The 14,786-nt window shown below is 38.6% G+C and overlaps 1 protein-coding gene across 3 annotated transcripts in view; it reads right to left on the bottom strand.

Annotated features, from left to right (window-relative positions):
- Positions 1 to 226: 226 nt before the first annotated feature.
- The window catches only part of LOC125246085 (NACHT, LRR and PYD domains-containing protein 12-like), a 65,093-nt gene continuing 50,533 nt past the window's right edge, over positions 227 to 14,786 (bottom strand). Inside the window, exons 12-20 of one of the 3 annotated variants that reach the window (XM_048156929.1) lie at positions 11,785 to 11,958; positions 11,520 to 11,693; positions 8,495 to 8,665; positions 8,021 to 8,194; positions 7,037 to 7,210; positions 3,549 to 3,722; positions 2,803 to 2,976; positions 1,325 to 1,486; positions 227 to 578 (exon numbers count right to left, since the gene is read on the bottom strand). In XM_048156929.1, the coding sequence (XP_048012886.1) occupies positions 551 to 578; positions 1,325 to 1,486; positions 2,803 to 2,976; positions 3,549 to 3,722; positions 7,037 to 7,210; positions 8,021 to 8,194; positions 8,495 to 8,665; positions 11,520 to 11,693; positions 11,785 to 11,958 (1,405 nt within the window). In that variant the 3' untranslated portion in view covers positions 227 to 550. The remainder of the gene's footprint in view (positions 579 to 1,324; positions 1,487 to 2,802; positions 2,977 to 3,548; positions 3,723 to 7,036; positions 7,211 to 8,020; positions 8,195 to 8,494; positions 8,666 to 11,519; positions 11,694 to 11,784; positions 11,959 to 14,786) is intronic. The other 2 variants (XM_048156930.1, XM_048156931.1) reach the window with 2 other exon arrangements.

Here is a 14,786-nt window from a genome sequence, read left to right on the forward strand (position 1 = left end):
CACAAAGAGTAGCAGCAGAGAAGCAAACAAATCTAAAGGGCTGACACTTGGCAGAATGTGAATGCAACGTAATGACAAATGATGTCATCTATCGATTTTTAACATACATATATACATACATATACATATACACACACACACACACACACACACACTCATATATATATATATATATATATATATATATATATATATATATATATATATATATATATATATATATGGCATTAAAAATGTAAAAAACTGGCATTAAAAAGGCATTACATTAGATTTGATGAAACCTTTTGAAGAAACCCTGTTTTTTAAAAAACTTTTTAACATGCAAATTTCACATTGTAGACTTTATATCATTTAATACATTTATACTTGATACATTTATACAATCACATTTATGATTAGAAACATTTGAATCATTATGAATGTGTTAAATTCAAACATTATATTTGTAGGCCTGATACTGAAGAGGTTGAAGATTTCTGCTGACAGTCTCATCTGAGTGAGATTCTACTGTGGATCACCTGATGGTCACTCTCATGTCCATTTCACATATTTAAAAATAATTTGAACTGATGTCCACTCTATAAGGAGGAAGCAGAATAGAAAACAATCAGTGTTAAAACAATCAATTACTTTATATTATTACTATATATTACTAAAATTACTATATATATATATATATATATATATATATATATATATATATAAAAAGAAGTTATATTAGATGAATTACTAAGATTAATCACTATAATAAATTACTGACTGTACATGATCTTGCAGTGATATTTCTGAAACAGTATTTATGTTTAAATACACTACATTTAATGATTGACGTTCTTATGTTTGCTGTTTGTGTTAGTGTGTCTGCAGAAGGACCTGTGACTCCTATTAAGTCACTGTAAAGGACAAACACATGCTAATGAGTGTACGGCGTATGGAATAAACCACAGCGAGCAAATGCAGATGTTATTTTGAGTTAAGTTTCCACTAGTTAAAGCCGTTTGTCCTCTAGTTTAAACATGTTTGCATGTGAGGCTGGACGGCTGTGAGCTGAAGCTGAACACCACTGATTTTAGCAGTATATAATATACTGCTAAAATCAGTGGTGTTCAGCTTCAGCTCACAGCCGTCCAGCCTCATATTACAGCCGTCCATATATATATATATATATATATATATGTAGACTTGTTGTATAAAGCTTCATAATTTGTTCTCACACAAACCATTTACAAGCTTAATGATAATTTTCTTTCACAAATATCTGAAAGGTTTGTTCACATATTAGAGGTGAATGAAGATCTTTAATATCACAGTGATGTTTCCTTACCTCAGGTCACAGTTTGAGTCTTGTAGCACGTCACTGAGCCACTGCTTTGAGTCTCCTAGCTTATTGAAACTCAGATCAAGCTCTTTTAAAAACTGCAGTGCTTTTGAGTCAGTCAAAGACTGAGTTAAAGAAGAAACATCTGTAATGCCACATTCCTGTAGACTAGAAAGACACAAACAGAGGAAGAGAGATTATCTTACAAACAAATCATTAAGGTGAAGAATCTGATGCAAATAATTTTACACAAAGGAGTAGTGAGCTGGCAGTGGAGACGGCAAGAGCGTGTAAGTGTCTTGCTTAATATCTGTTTTGGGTCAGTTGCTTAGTTTATTATTTGCTGCTAGGAAGGATTAATTTAGATTATGTGCTTTATTCTATTTTCTACCTTGACTCTAATTTGTATTTTAATTGTACACATTGGTATTTAGAATATCAGCTGTGTTTGCAGAGTTTGTTAACCTGCGTCCTATCTACTAATACTACTCCCTCTGTTTCTGTGGGTCTATGGAATTGTCAGTCAGCAGTTAACAAAGCTGACTTCATTCCAGCCTTTGCTACTAATTTTACTCTCGATATCTTGGGCTTGACGAAGACCTGGATTCATCCAGAGGAACTCCCGCTGCTCTCTCTAACAACTTCACTTTCTCTCATACCCCTCGCCAGTCTGTGAGGGGTGGGAGCACAGGGCTTCTCATTTCTGACAATCAACCCTTTCTAAAAGAACATGCAACACAACTTCTTGTCCAGGCCCTGGTCATTTTTAGGCTTGATTATTGCAATGCTCTTCTGGCTGGACTGTCATCATGCACAATCAAGCCTCTACAAATAAGAAGCCCAAAAGATCCCACGTCACGCCTTTCTTCATCTCTCTGCACTGGCTACCACTTGCTGCTCGCATCAAATTCAAGTCGTTGGTGCTTGCTTACAGATCTACCACAGGCTCAGCACCCATCTACTTCCACTCACTCTTACGAGTCTACACTCCTACCAGAAACCTGTGCTCATTAAAGGAGGCTCATGGTACCATCAAAGAGAGGAATGAAATCACTCTCCAGGACATTCTCATTCACTGTCTCTTGCTGGTGGAATGATCTTCCTGCCTTCATCCGGAATGCTGAATCCCTGGCAATATTCAAAAGACAGCTGAAAACTCATCTCTTTCGTGAGCACTTAACCTCATCCTAAATTTTTTTTTAAATTCCTATCCTTTCACTTCCTCTAATCCTTCTCTATTGTAGTTTATGATACTCTGAGCACTGCCTAAACACTTCTTGTGTCTATTTGCCTCGTCATGACGACTCGCTTGTGTATTCCTTACTTGTAAGTTGCTTTGGATAAAAGCATCTGCCAAATGAATAAATGTAAATAAATATAATGTGATCTCAGGCTCTTCATGAGATATTGAGTATAAAGTGTTTTAGTTTAAACTGTTAAAGTGATTTTGAGCATTTTGATTCTTTTATGTGAATGTTACTGACCTCAATCTCTCCAGTTTACAGTGTATATCCATCAGTATGACACATAAGTGCTTCACTCCTCTGTTTCCTATTATATTCCTGCTCAGGTCCAGCTCTCTCAGGTGTGATGAGTTTGATTTCAGAGCTGAAGTCAGGATGACACACTGTTCCTCTGTAATATTGCATTTATTCAGACTAAAAACACAAAGAGAAAATGACTCAAATCCATGTTCAGTTCATGTGTGAGTTAAATGAATCATTAATAAATGCCATACAGTCACTAACACACCAGCAAAATCATGGAAACTTAATATAAATGGACAGATTTCACATTTTCAATGGAAGAAAATTGTGAATCACAATTAAAGTGTAGTTTACAACCTCCAAACACACATTTTGCTTAATAAATTAAGATTTAGTGAAAAGCACCATTAGTCCAGTATGTAACTATAGAATAATCTACTGTCATTTGTTACACTGTTTTTAGTCTGTCCTCACTTTTGTCTTGTTTCAAAGCAAAGATTTGTCAGATTTCACCATGAAACTATTTTATAGCTACAAAGTTTCAAATGCTTCAAAACTTTCTTTTCTCTTTCTATTGATACACACAACAAGCTGTTAACTAATAGTATTTCTGAATCTTTCTTCAGATGGAGAAACACCAGAAAGTGCAAAGCTATAAATGATGTGACTTGAGTCCAGTTGTCTTAAACTAAACAGTAAACTTTAAACACACTGTAACTGCTGTACAGTATAATGATACTAACTCTAGTTTCTCCAGATTGAATTGTGGGTTCATCAGTAGATCACTGAGGTTTTTCACTCCAGAGTCTCCTAGTTCATTCTTGCTCAGGTCCAGCTCTCTCAGGTGTGATGGGTTTGATTTCAGAGCGCAAGTCAGAGCAGAACAACCTTCTTCTGGCATATAACAGCAGCTTAACCTACATTAGGGGAGAGGGAGAGAGATTTTTTTTTTTTGAGATTTTACAAATACTTTATTAAAACATTTAAAAAACATCAAATAAGTAACATCACATTAAATCAACACACTCTTGAAAATTAAATTGTTCTCTACAACAGAGCAGAGCACATCTTTTGACCACATATATTAGAAAAATGTTCTAGATCATTCATCAAATTGTAATTAAAATCTATTTTTAAATGAGCTTTCAACATTTTGACAAATACAAAAACAGCATCATCATCTGCAGATCATTCCACCTTATTTCATCTGCTCATATACACAGCCATCTTTGCTCTTCCCAAAATAAAATTAAAGGGTTAATTCACCCAAAAATGAAGTATAAGTCTTTGTGCAAATCCAGCATTGAACTCGTGTAGATTCTGGAAGCTGTCTTCCACGCCACATCCAGTGTGAAAATACCACAGATTATAATGGATTCTATTATCTTTTGATGTGTTGCGCCGCTCACGTCCGGTGTAGACAACTCTTACGCTTCCATTATGCTGCATGACATGGCCTCGCCCACTTTGCTTCGTGTTCCCGGGGGCATGTTTTGCAGGGTTTATGATGTCACCAACCCGGGAAGAAGCTTGTTGTAGTCCAAACCAGTCGTTTTTGTAGGCATTAAACTGCCATAACTTTACAATATCTCCATTTGCATCGAACTTTTAGTTCTGTAACTTTGCAGATACTGTTTATGCAGCAACATTACACACTAACAAAAGTTAAAAAAGTGAAATCGCATTGAACCACCCCTTTAAGAAAATGGCCATTTCCAAATAGATAGATAGATAGATAGATAGTTTTATTGTCCCGTAACGGGAAATTTGTTTTCACAGACTGTCATACAGTACACATAACTGGCCCAAAAAAAAAAAAACATATGTACACAAAAACAACAACACAAAAGCACAAAAAGGTAGATGTTCAGCTTTGTAGCCTGTTAAGAATTGAAATTGCAGATGGTACAAAGCTCTTTTTGAAACGAGCCCTTCTCCATGTCGGGGTCCTGTACCTGCGCCCGGAGGGCAGGAGAGCAAAGTGGTAGTTGAGAGGGTGCTCTGGGTCTCTTATTATGGTTTGGGCAAGGCGGGCTATTGCTCTGTCATTGAGTTCTGAGATGTTGGGTGTAGGAGCATGTATTATTTTTGAAGCTATGTATGTTATTTTATTCAGTTTGTTTTTGTTGGTGACTGACAGCATGGTATAAAAACTAGTGGAGCAGTATAGCAGAATGGGCTGAATAATGCTCGTGTACAGTAGTAACAGAAGATGAGGGGCAATGTAAAGGGGAACTGAGTTTTCGTAGAACATGCAGACGTTGTTGTGAGCGTTTCTGAATGTCTGTTATGTGATGGTCAAAAGTGAGCTTGTTATCCAGGGTGAGTCCAAGATATTTGAATTTCTCAACCTGTTCTGTCATGTTGCCATGAATGGAGATCTGACTGAGACTAGGTGCATTAAAACCCAGTTCTTTTGTTTTCTCAACATTGAGATGGAGAAAAATGTACCCAAAAGCCTATAAATCTTAAATGCTCTCATGTCGGCCTAGACCCTAACACCATAGATGGCATAAAGGTCTTAATACGCTTGAAATACGCAATTCATTTTGTTTTTGTCCCTGGGAATCATTTAATTCATTCCAATTGTGTCCCTGAAAATCATTTATCTCAGTCTGTTTTGTTCTTGAGAATCATTTCTTCATGTTCTTTAGAATCATAAAAACTTGCCTTCTGAATGAAACAACATGTCTCAATTGTGGAGATTTACAGCCAAGAGAAATCAATCTAATCAGCGACATTAGCTGTCCATGCCACGAAAGTTCCCTCTCTAACATTTCATTACTAGTTAATGGAGGGACTTGATCTCTTTTGCCGGATTAACAAACGTGTAATAATCCGACATCTCTGATTGTTACACCTCATTCAACAATTGTTGCAACTTTATCAAACATATACACAAAAATCACAACTCCATTGTTTATTCTAGATGCATATGTAATGCTAATGTATTCAACCATCCCTCCAACTGCCAAAGTGCAATCTTCTACAGAACAGTCAATAGTTGGACAAAGTTTAAAAGCATGTCGGTGTGTGAGCATTTCCAGAACCATGCTTCCAACTCCATGAACCGGCACAGCCAGTGCCACCAACAACTAAACCACTTAAAGTTGCTAAAGAGGATGTTTTGTTTTATACATTTTTGCAATATTACTTGAAACTGTCTTTACTAACTGATAAAAGACTATTTATTAGGTGCACAGAAAGTAATAATATTAATATACATCATCTGTGCACAAGGTAGGGCCTTAAAAACATCAGCCAATCAAACATCAGACTGGCCCTCTGGCTTGTCAATCACTGCCATGACGTTCCTTGTGAGAGACGCGTGGCTGTGCGCTCCAGTAACTTTCCACACTCCACAGGCGCTGCATGCAATGTTTTTGTCAGGAGACAGGAGTAACAACTGCACATTATGAGTTACCTGCGGTGAGTCCGACATAATGAATCCACGGCTTTAAGTCGCGCACACACTTAACGATTGTAAGGCCGATTATGAATGTAAATTGATACTTATGACTGATCGCGCTCAAACGTGTCCAGTCAGAGCCAGTTGCTTTCAGTCTGCGATTACAGTCGGTGTTCAAATTCCATGTGAAAGTATATAAATCTGCTTCAGGAGCAGGAAACAATCGCTGTATGTTGAGCACAGTCAGAATGTTTTAGCTAGTCATTAAATGTGTGCCCGGCTTAATAACACAGCGAATGCCGGTGGTAAACACTCGTATTCCGACACTCGTGCACGAGTTTTGGGAGGCGTTCCCTCTAAATGAGTTGTGAAGGAGGGGGGTTGTTCTTACCCATGCGCTCATTTCAAAAACTCAGTCGACAAAAAGAACCTCTTTACCACCTTTAAACTATACCACTAAAAATAAACAAAACTCGTAAAAGAAAAAGAGAAAAACACTCACGCCAAACCACGTTCCCAATCTCACATCCACTCACTCAAATTCCGCTCAGAGAGAGAGAGAGAGAGAGAGAGAGAGTGTAGACAATAAGAGAAGAACTCTTTATTCTGTAAAGTCACGTCATCTTCATAAGTAAATAAAACAGACAAAGGAAGAGATCATCATCTTCATTTCACCAGATCACAAACCATTAAAGTGAAGAACTGTACACAAATATAATGTCAACTCAGGCTCTTTATTGAGATAATGAGTATAAAGTGTTTTAGTTTAAACTGTTAAAGTGATTTTGAGCATTTTGATTCTTGTATGTGAATGTTACTGACCTCAATCTCTCCAGTTTACACTCTGAATCCTTCAGTACGTCACATAAGTGCTTCACTCCTGTGTTTTTTATTTGATTCCTGCTCAGGTCCAGCTCTTTCAGGTGTGATGGGTTTGATTTCAGAGCTAAAAACAGGATGACACACTGTTTCTCTGTAATACTGCAAACATTTAGACTGAAAACAGAAAGAGAAAATGACTTATTCTGTGCATTTTGAACACTTTTTATGTGAAATTATAATTATTTTGTCCATCAAAAGTGCTTTCACTTTAATTGAGTGTCAGCAGCGCAGCAAAAAAAGACTCAGAGCCGAAACCCCCCCTTCACTGCTGCTTACGTGACGCTCCTGCTTGATGCTCACGCGCTGCACCTGCTGCCTGTGTGAATGCATCCACTGGTTAACTTTTTTTTTTTGTGTGTGTGTCTGCTGGGATGAAGTTGTGTCTAAAAGTTGCAATCACATTTTTATTGGTTAAAATGAATGGAGAATATCTCGTGTTTTTCCGCGGCTGCTCAAGCCATCAGGATCGGCGCTTATGGTTTCATAAACAAGGCCCAGTTCGACGCTGGATTTACAGATCATTTGAAACTGAAAAATGAAATGGTTACAGTGATAAACGATCCTGGTTATGAGTCAGAGCCGCAGGTGTTGAGTAAAACTTGAGTGCGTTTAAATGCATTTGTTTAGCTGACCATCGAAAGCATGCAGATGATCACTACGCAAAAGCTGCATGTGCTCATGACTCTTTAGCTCTGCCCATGGCACGCCTCCAGGAGCTTAGCTTTACGAAAAAATCGTTAGTGTATCTGCCTTTTATAAATCTGATAAAACTAAAGATTCTTCAGAGATATGAAGGATGCACTACTACTCTATAGGTACACAAGATTAACATGAGATTAGCAAAACCTGTGTGTTATGTTCCCTTTAAACTTAACAGTAAACTTTAATCACACTGTAACTGCTGTACAGTATAATTATACTAACTCTAGTTTCTCCAGATTGAATTGTGGGTTCATCAGTAGATCACTGAGGTTTTTCACTCCAGAGTCTCCTAGTTTATTCTTGCTCAGGTCCAGCTCTCTCAGGTGTGATGGGTTTGATTTCAGAGCTGAAGTCAGAGCAGAACAACCTTCTTCTGGCATATGACAGAAGCTTAACCTACATTAGCAGAGAGAGAGAAAGAGAGAGAGATGGAGAGAGAGAAGAAAAATAACTATTTTCTATAATAATTATAATTCTATAATAAATAGAATGTTTCTATAATAATTATTATGTAAAGTCACGTCATCGTCATAAGTAAATAAAATAGACAGAGGAAGTGAGATCATCTTCATTTCACCAGATCCCATACTATTAAGGTGAAGAAACAAATATAATGTGAACTCAGGCTCTGCATGAGATATTGAGTATAAAGTGTGATTTTGAGCATTTTGATTTTTGTATGTGAATGTTACTGACCTCAATCTTTCCAGTTTACACTGTGAATCCTTCAGTATGTCACATAAGTGCTTCACTCCTTTTCCTATTATGTTTACACTAAGGTCCAGCTCTCTCAGGTGTGATGAGTTTGATTTCAGAGCTAAAGTCAGGATGAGACACTGTTTCTTTGTATTACCACATCTCTTCAGTCTGAAAACAGAAATAGAAAATGACTCAAATCCATGTTCCGTTCATGTGTGAGCTACATGAATCATTTATAAATGTAATACAGTCACTAACACACCAGCAAAATCATGGAAACTTCATGATATGAACAAACCAAGACAGGAGCATTTGAGGATACTAGTTACAATCCAAGTCTGGATCCATCCTCACTCCACAAATAAGTTAATTTATTACTGTAGATTAATATGTAGGATCAATATAGAAACAATAGAAAAAGTATACATATAAATGGACAGATTTTACATTTTCAGTGTGAGAAAATCTTGTACATGTGTAACACTCCGACTAGAGCGTACACTAAATTGAGGGAACCGCTCGTTCCTCAGGAAAAAATATGGAAAAAAGACAGACAAAAATTTGTTTCAATCACCCAAGTGTATTATACAATTTAGAAAAATTCATGACCCCCAATACAACCAGAAAAAATGTTAAAAAAAGGTGTGTATGCGAAAGTGAAAGTCCAACTGTAGTATGTATGATATTGAATCAGTCTCACCGGAAAATGTCCATGAATGAATGAATGAATGTCCGAGAGCAGATCCAACGTGATCACCAAACTGTTAAAATCCTCATTGGTAAGTAGTCCAAAGTCCCAAAAAAACACACAGACAAAACTCCACAAGCGAGGCGGCAGTAAACTCCAAAAATAAACAGTTCGGTAAGTATTCCACAATCGGTTGACAATACTATAAATATCACCCCTTATGTGGCATTGCTACATAAATGGTATGGTCGCCTCCTCCGATGCCGACGGCGGGGGGGGGGGGGGGTTGGGGAATTTATGTAGCAATGCCACATAAGGGGTGATATTTATAGTTATGTATGATTAACACGAATGCATGGTTGATCATTTATTTTAATTGCCACCCTGTGAGATCCCATATGAACAAACTCTCGCGAGATTTCGCGCCGCCACACATCACGTGATCATAACACGGAACTTTAATGCTGTGTTCACACCAAACGCAAATAGAGCGTCTGGTGCGAATGATTTCAATGTTAAGTCAATGTAAAGACGCGTTTACGTGCGTCTGGAGGTCTCGCGGCGCGAATGAGCCGTTTAGCGCGGCGCGGAAGACGCGAATTCGCCTCATTTGCGCGTCTAGTTCGCGTCTAATTGAGCATTTCGCGCAAATGTGTTACGATAGGACCAGGCAGGAGACAGAAGATAGATAAAACAGGTTTGTTTATTGGACACAAGCAGAGTATATGATGCAGACATGTGAGTAGCAGATGCACTTTGGTGATGTACGAGTGATATGGAGAATGACACAGTCCTTTGTAGTTGCAGAGTGACAATGGAGAATGATACTTGCTGAATGGAGCTGATGACTTCAGACAACACTTCACACCAGACGAGAATCGTAGGAAGGAGCTTAGGAAACCCGGAGAACAGGTAAGTAGTCAGAAGAGTCCTTGAGGTAAGCATACAGGTAAGTCCTTTGATGCAAACGAGACCGGACAATGTGGCTGAGTGTGAGTGTGTCTTAAATAGTGCTGGTGATGAGTGCGCTGATGAGGTGCAGGTGACGGTGATCAGTACTCAGGGGAAGGTGTGCGCTGTGATTGGACGGTGCTGGAACCTGGCGTGTTTGTTACAGAATGGTGCTTTTTGTGCATTTACGCGTTTGACGCGAATTCGCGTCTGACGCCCGAGTTGAAAAATTTGAACTTTGGCGTAAATTCGCGCCGCGTTAACCAATCAGGAGCCTGCTTGCTGCTGTGGTGGCAGGCCCGCCCGGAGTCACTCATTCAAAATGGAGGAACGATTATCAGTGAGCAGTCACCCGGAGATTTATGACACAAGTTCATACTTCTATAGAGACAGGAATAAAAAGGACCTCGCTTGGAAGAGTGTCGGTGAGGAGATTGGGCAACCTGGTAAGTTGTAAATACACATTTCACTTTTGAGTCACGTACGCGTTTATCGACCCGCGAATACAAAGCGGTAGCTCTCTCGATGAACGCACGATCAACATCAGCCATCTTGCAAACAGACAACCGCCTAGCACTTGCCCCTCCCACAAGAAGCGGATTTCGCCTCGGACGCACGTCAATTTCGCTTCAAACGCTTGTTTTTTATGCGCGTCTATTTCGCTCTAGACGCGCGAATGCATTCAAAATGTTCAAGCGGCAAACTAGACGCGGTAGACACGAATTTGACACTCTATTCGCGTTTGGTGTAACACAGTATAAAGGTAGCCGGGTTACCGGTGTCTGCAGCGTTTTGTGCTCGCTCCCGACTGTCAACCGATTGTGGATTGTGGAATGGGACTTTGGACTACTTACCAGTGAGGATTTTAACAGTTTGGTGATCACATTGGATCTGCTCTCGGACATTCATTCATTCATTCATGGACATTTTCCGGTGAGACTGATTCAATATCATACATACTACAGTTGGACTTTCACTTTCACATACACACCTTTTTTTTAACATTTTTTCTGGTTGTATTGGGGGGTCGTGGATTTTTCTAAATTGTATAATACACTTGGGTGATTGAAACAAATTTTTGTTTGTCTTTTTTCCATATTTTTTCCTGAGGAACGAGCGGTTCCCTCAATTTAGTGTACGCTCTAGTCGGAGTGTTACACATGAATCAATTTATTTTATTTTAAGTAATTTTAAAGTGTAGTTTACAACCTCTAAATACACACACAACAAGCTGTTAACTAATAGTATTTCTGAATCTTTCTTCAGAAGGAGAAACACCAGAAAGTGCAAAGCTATAAATTATGTGACTTGAGTCCAGTTGTCTTAAACTAAACAGTAAACTTTAAACACACTGTAACTGCTGTACAGTATAATGATACTAACTCTAGTTTCTCCAGATTGAATTGTGGGTTCATCAGTAGATCACTGAGGTTTTTCACTCCAGAGTCTCCTAGTTTATTCCCACTCAGGTCCAGCTCTCTCAGGTGTGATGGGTTTGATTTCAGAACTGAAGTCAGAGCAGAACAACCTTCTTCTGGCATACAACAGTCACTTAACCTACATTAGCAGAAATTAAAAAATAAACTCTTTATTCTGCTTCGTTCAATATCAAAACACTTTTTCTTTCTTGTATGTGAATGTTACTGACCTCAATCTCTCCATTTTACAGTGTGAATCCTCCAGTACGTCACATAAGTGCTTCACTCCTATGTTTTTTATTTTATTTCCACTTAGGTTCAGCTCTCTCAGATGTGATGAGTTTGATTTCAGAGCTGAAATCAGGATGGGACACTGTTTCTCTGTTATACTGCATCCGCTCAGACTGAAGACAGAAAGAGAAAAGAAAATGACTTGGATCTATGATGATCATCTTATTGAAGAGCTACAGCAGGCATATAGTTTACAATAGTCCATTTTGAAACCCAGTCCCCTTTACGAAAAATAAGTTTATTCAGTAACACTTTACAATAAGCTTCATTAGTTAAACATTAATGTACTACCTAACATGAACTAACCTTGAGCAATACATTTGTTCCTGTATTTACTAACCTTTGATGAATTTAGTTGAATGAAAATACAGTTGTTCATTGTTTGTTCATGTTAGTTCACAGTGCATTAACTAATGTTAACACGATTTTAACAATGTATTAGTAAATGCTGAAATTAACATGAACAAAGATCAATAAATGCTGTATAAGTGCAGTTCATTATTAGTTCATGTTAACTAATGTAGTTAATTAATGAACCTTATTGTAAAGTGTTACCATTTATTCAAGTGTGTTAGTAGTATACTTTTAAAATAAAAAATAAGTATACTTTGTGTACTTTTTATATACTTCTCAGAAATATACTTTATGTACTTCTGAGAAATATTTACAATTGCACTTAAATATACTTGACTTGTACTAACAGAAAAGTCTAAGTATATTTGGCCTATACGTGTGTAGTATGCAGTAGAGATGATGCGTACAAGGATATCCACAAAAAGGGTATTTTAATGAAGATCGCGGAGCAGAAGCATATACACACATGTAAATAACATTTAGAAGAGACAAGGAGTGAAGGGAGTGAGTCCATATATATATAGGGAGTGCAAACGAGGAAGTCCAGGTGATGATGATGAGTGATGATGGGGAGAAGACGAGGGAAGTGAGTGCAGGTGTGGAGAACAGGAGGATCATGGGAATTGGACTTCAGGAGACATGGGATATATAACAGGACTTTTGATTGAGAAATACTTAAAAGTATATTTAAAAAAGTTTAGTATAAAAGTACTAAAAGTGTTTAAAAATATTGATTTAAAGGGGACCTATTATGTTGATGTAAAATAAGTCTCTGACGTCCCCAGAGTGTGTATGTGAAGTTTTAGCTCAAAATACCCCATAGATAATTTTTTATAGCATGTTAAAATTGCCACTTTTTGAGGTTGAGCAGAAACGCGCCATTTCAGTGTGTGCCTTTTAAATGCAAATGAGCTGCTGTCAGGATTCAGTCAGGACACACCATAATGTCTGAAACTGCGAATATATGCTGCATGGAGACAGAACAAGTATACAGTAGTTTAGTTTAATTAAGGTTATAACTTATATTGTCTTCTTGTTTTTATCCACTATATTAGTTCAAGCCTATTGTACCAGACCCCATTCGACTTTACATATGAGTTTTATAACGTTTATTGTACTTCACACAAAATATGAAGCGTCTGTTTTCACTCTAGAAAAATTACTGTAAGAGCTTAATAAAACACAGTGCAAGCGTGCATTAAAATATTATCCATAAACTCTCTCTTTCTCCCTTGCATTATCATCAACATACAGTATCTCACAGAAGTGAGTACACCCCTCACATTTTTGTAAATATTTTATTATACCTTTTCATGTGACAACACTGAAGAAATGACACTTTGCTACAATGTTTGCGTAGTGAGTGTACAGCTTGTTTAACAGTGTAAATTTGCTGTCCCCTCAAAATAACTCAACACACACACCCATTAATGTCTAAACTGCTGGCCACAAAAGTGAGTACATCCCTAAGTGAAAATGTCCAAACTGGGCCCAATTAGCCATTTTCTCTCCCTGGTGTCATGTGACTCGTGAGTGTTACAAGGTCTCAGGTGTGAATGGGTACCAGGTGTGTTAAATTTGGTGTTATCGCTCTCACTCTCTCATACCGGTCACTGGAAGTTCAACATGGCACCTCATGGCAAAGAACTCTCTGAGGATCTGAAAAAAAGAATTGTTGCTCTACATAAAGATTGCGTAGGCTATAAGAAGATTGCCAAGACCCTGAAACTGAGCTGCAGCACGGTGGCCAAGACCATACAGCGGTTTAACAGGACAGGTTCCACTCAGAGCAGGCCTCGCCATGGTCGACCCAAGAAGTTGAGTGCACGGGGTCAGCCTGTCAGCGCTCAGACCATATGCCGCACACTGCATCAAATTGTTCTGCATGGCTGTCGTCCCAGAAGGAAGCCTCTTCTAAAGATGATGCACTAGAAAGCCCGCAAACAGTTTGCTGAAGACAAGCAGACTAAGGACCTGGATTACTGGAACCATGTCCTGTGGTCTGATGAGACCAAGATAAACTTATTTGGTTCAGATAGTGTCAAGCGTGTGTGGCAGCAACCAAGTGAGGAGTACAAAGACAAGTTTGTCTTGCCTACAGTCAAGCATGGTGGTGGGAGTGTCATGGTCTGGGGCTGCATGACTGCTACCGGCACTGGGGAGCTACAGTTCATTGAGGGAACCATGAATGCCAACATGTACTGTGACATACTGAATCAGAGCATGATCCCCTCCCTTCGGAGACTGGGCCACAGGGCAGTATTTCAACATGATAACGACCCCAAAAACACCTCCAAGATGACCACTGGCTTGCTAAAGAAGCTGAGGGTAAAGGTGATGGACTGGCCAAGCATGTCCCCAGACCTAAACACTATTGAGCATCTGTGAGGCAATCTTCAAACGGAAGGTGGAGGAGTGCAAGGTCTCTAACATCCACCAGCTCCATGATGTCATCATGGAGGAATGGGAGAGGACTCCAGTGGCAACCTGTGAAGCTCTGGTGAACTCCATGCCCTGCAGCGTTGGAAAATAATGGTGGCCACACAAAATATTGACACTTTGGGCCCAATTTGGACATTTTCACTTA

Source organism: Megalobrama amblycephala, linkage group LG14, assembly GCF_018812025.1.
Source record: "Megalobrama amblycephala isolate DHTTF-2021 linkage group LG14, ASM1881202v1, whole genome shotgun sequence".
Classification (NCBI taxonomy): Eukaryota; Metazoa; Chordata; class Actinopteri; order Cypriniformes; family Xenocyprididae; genus Megalobrama; species Megalobrama amblycephala.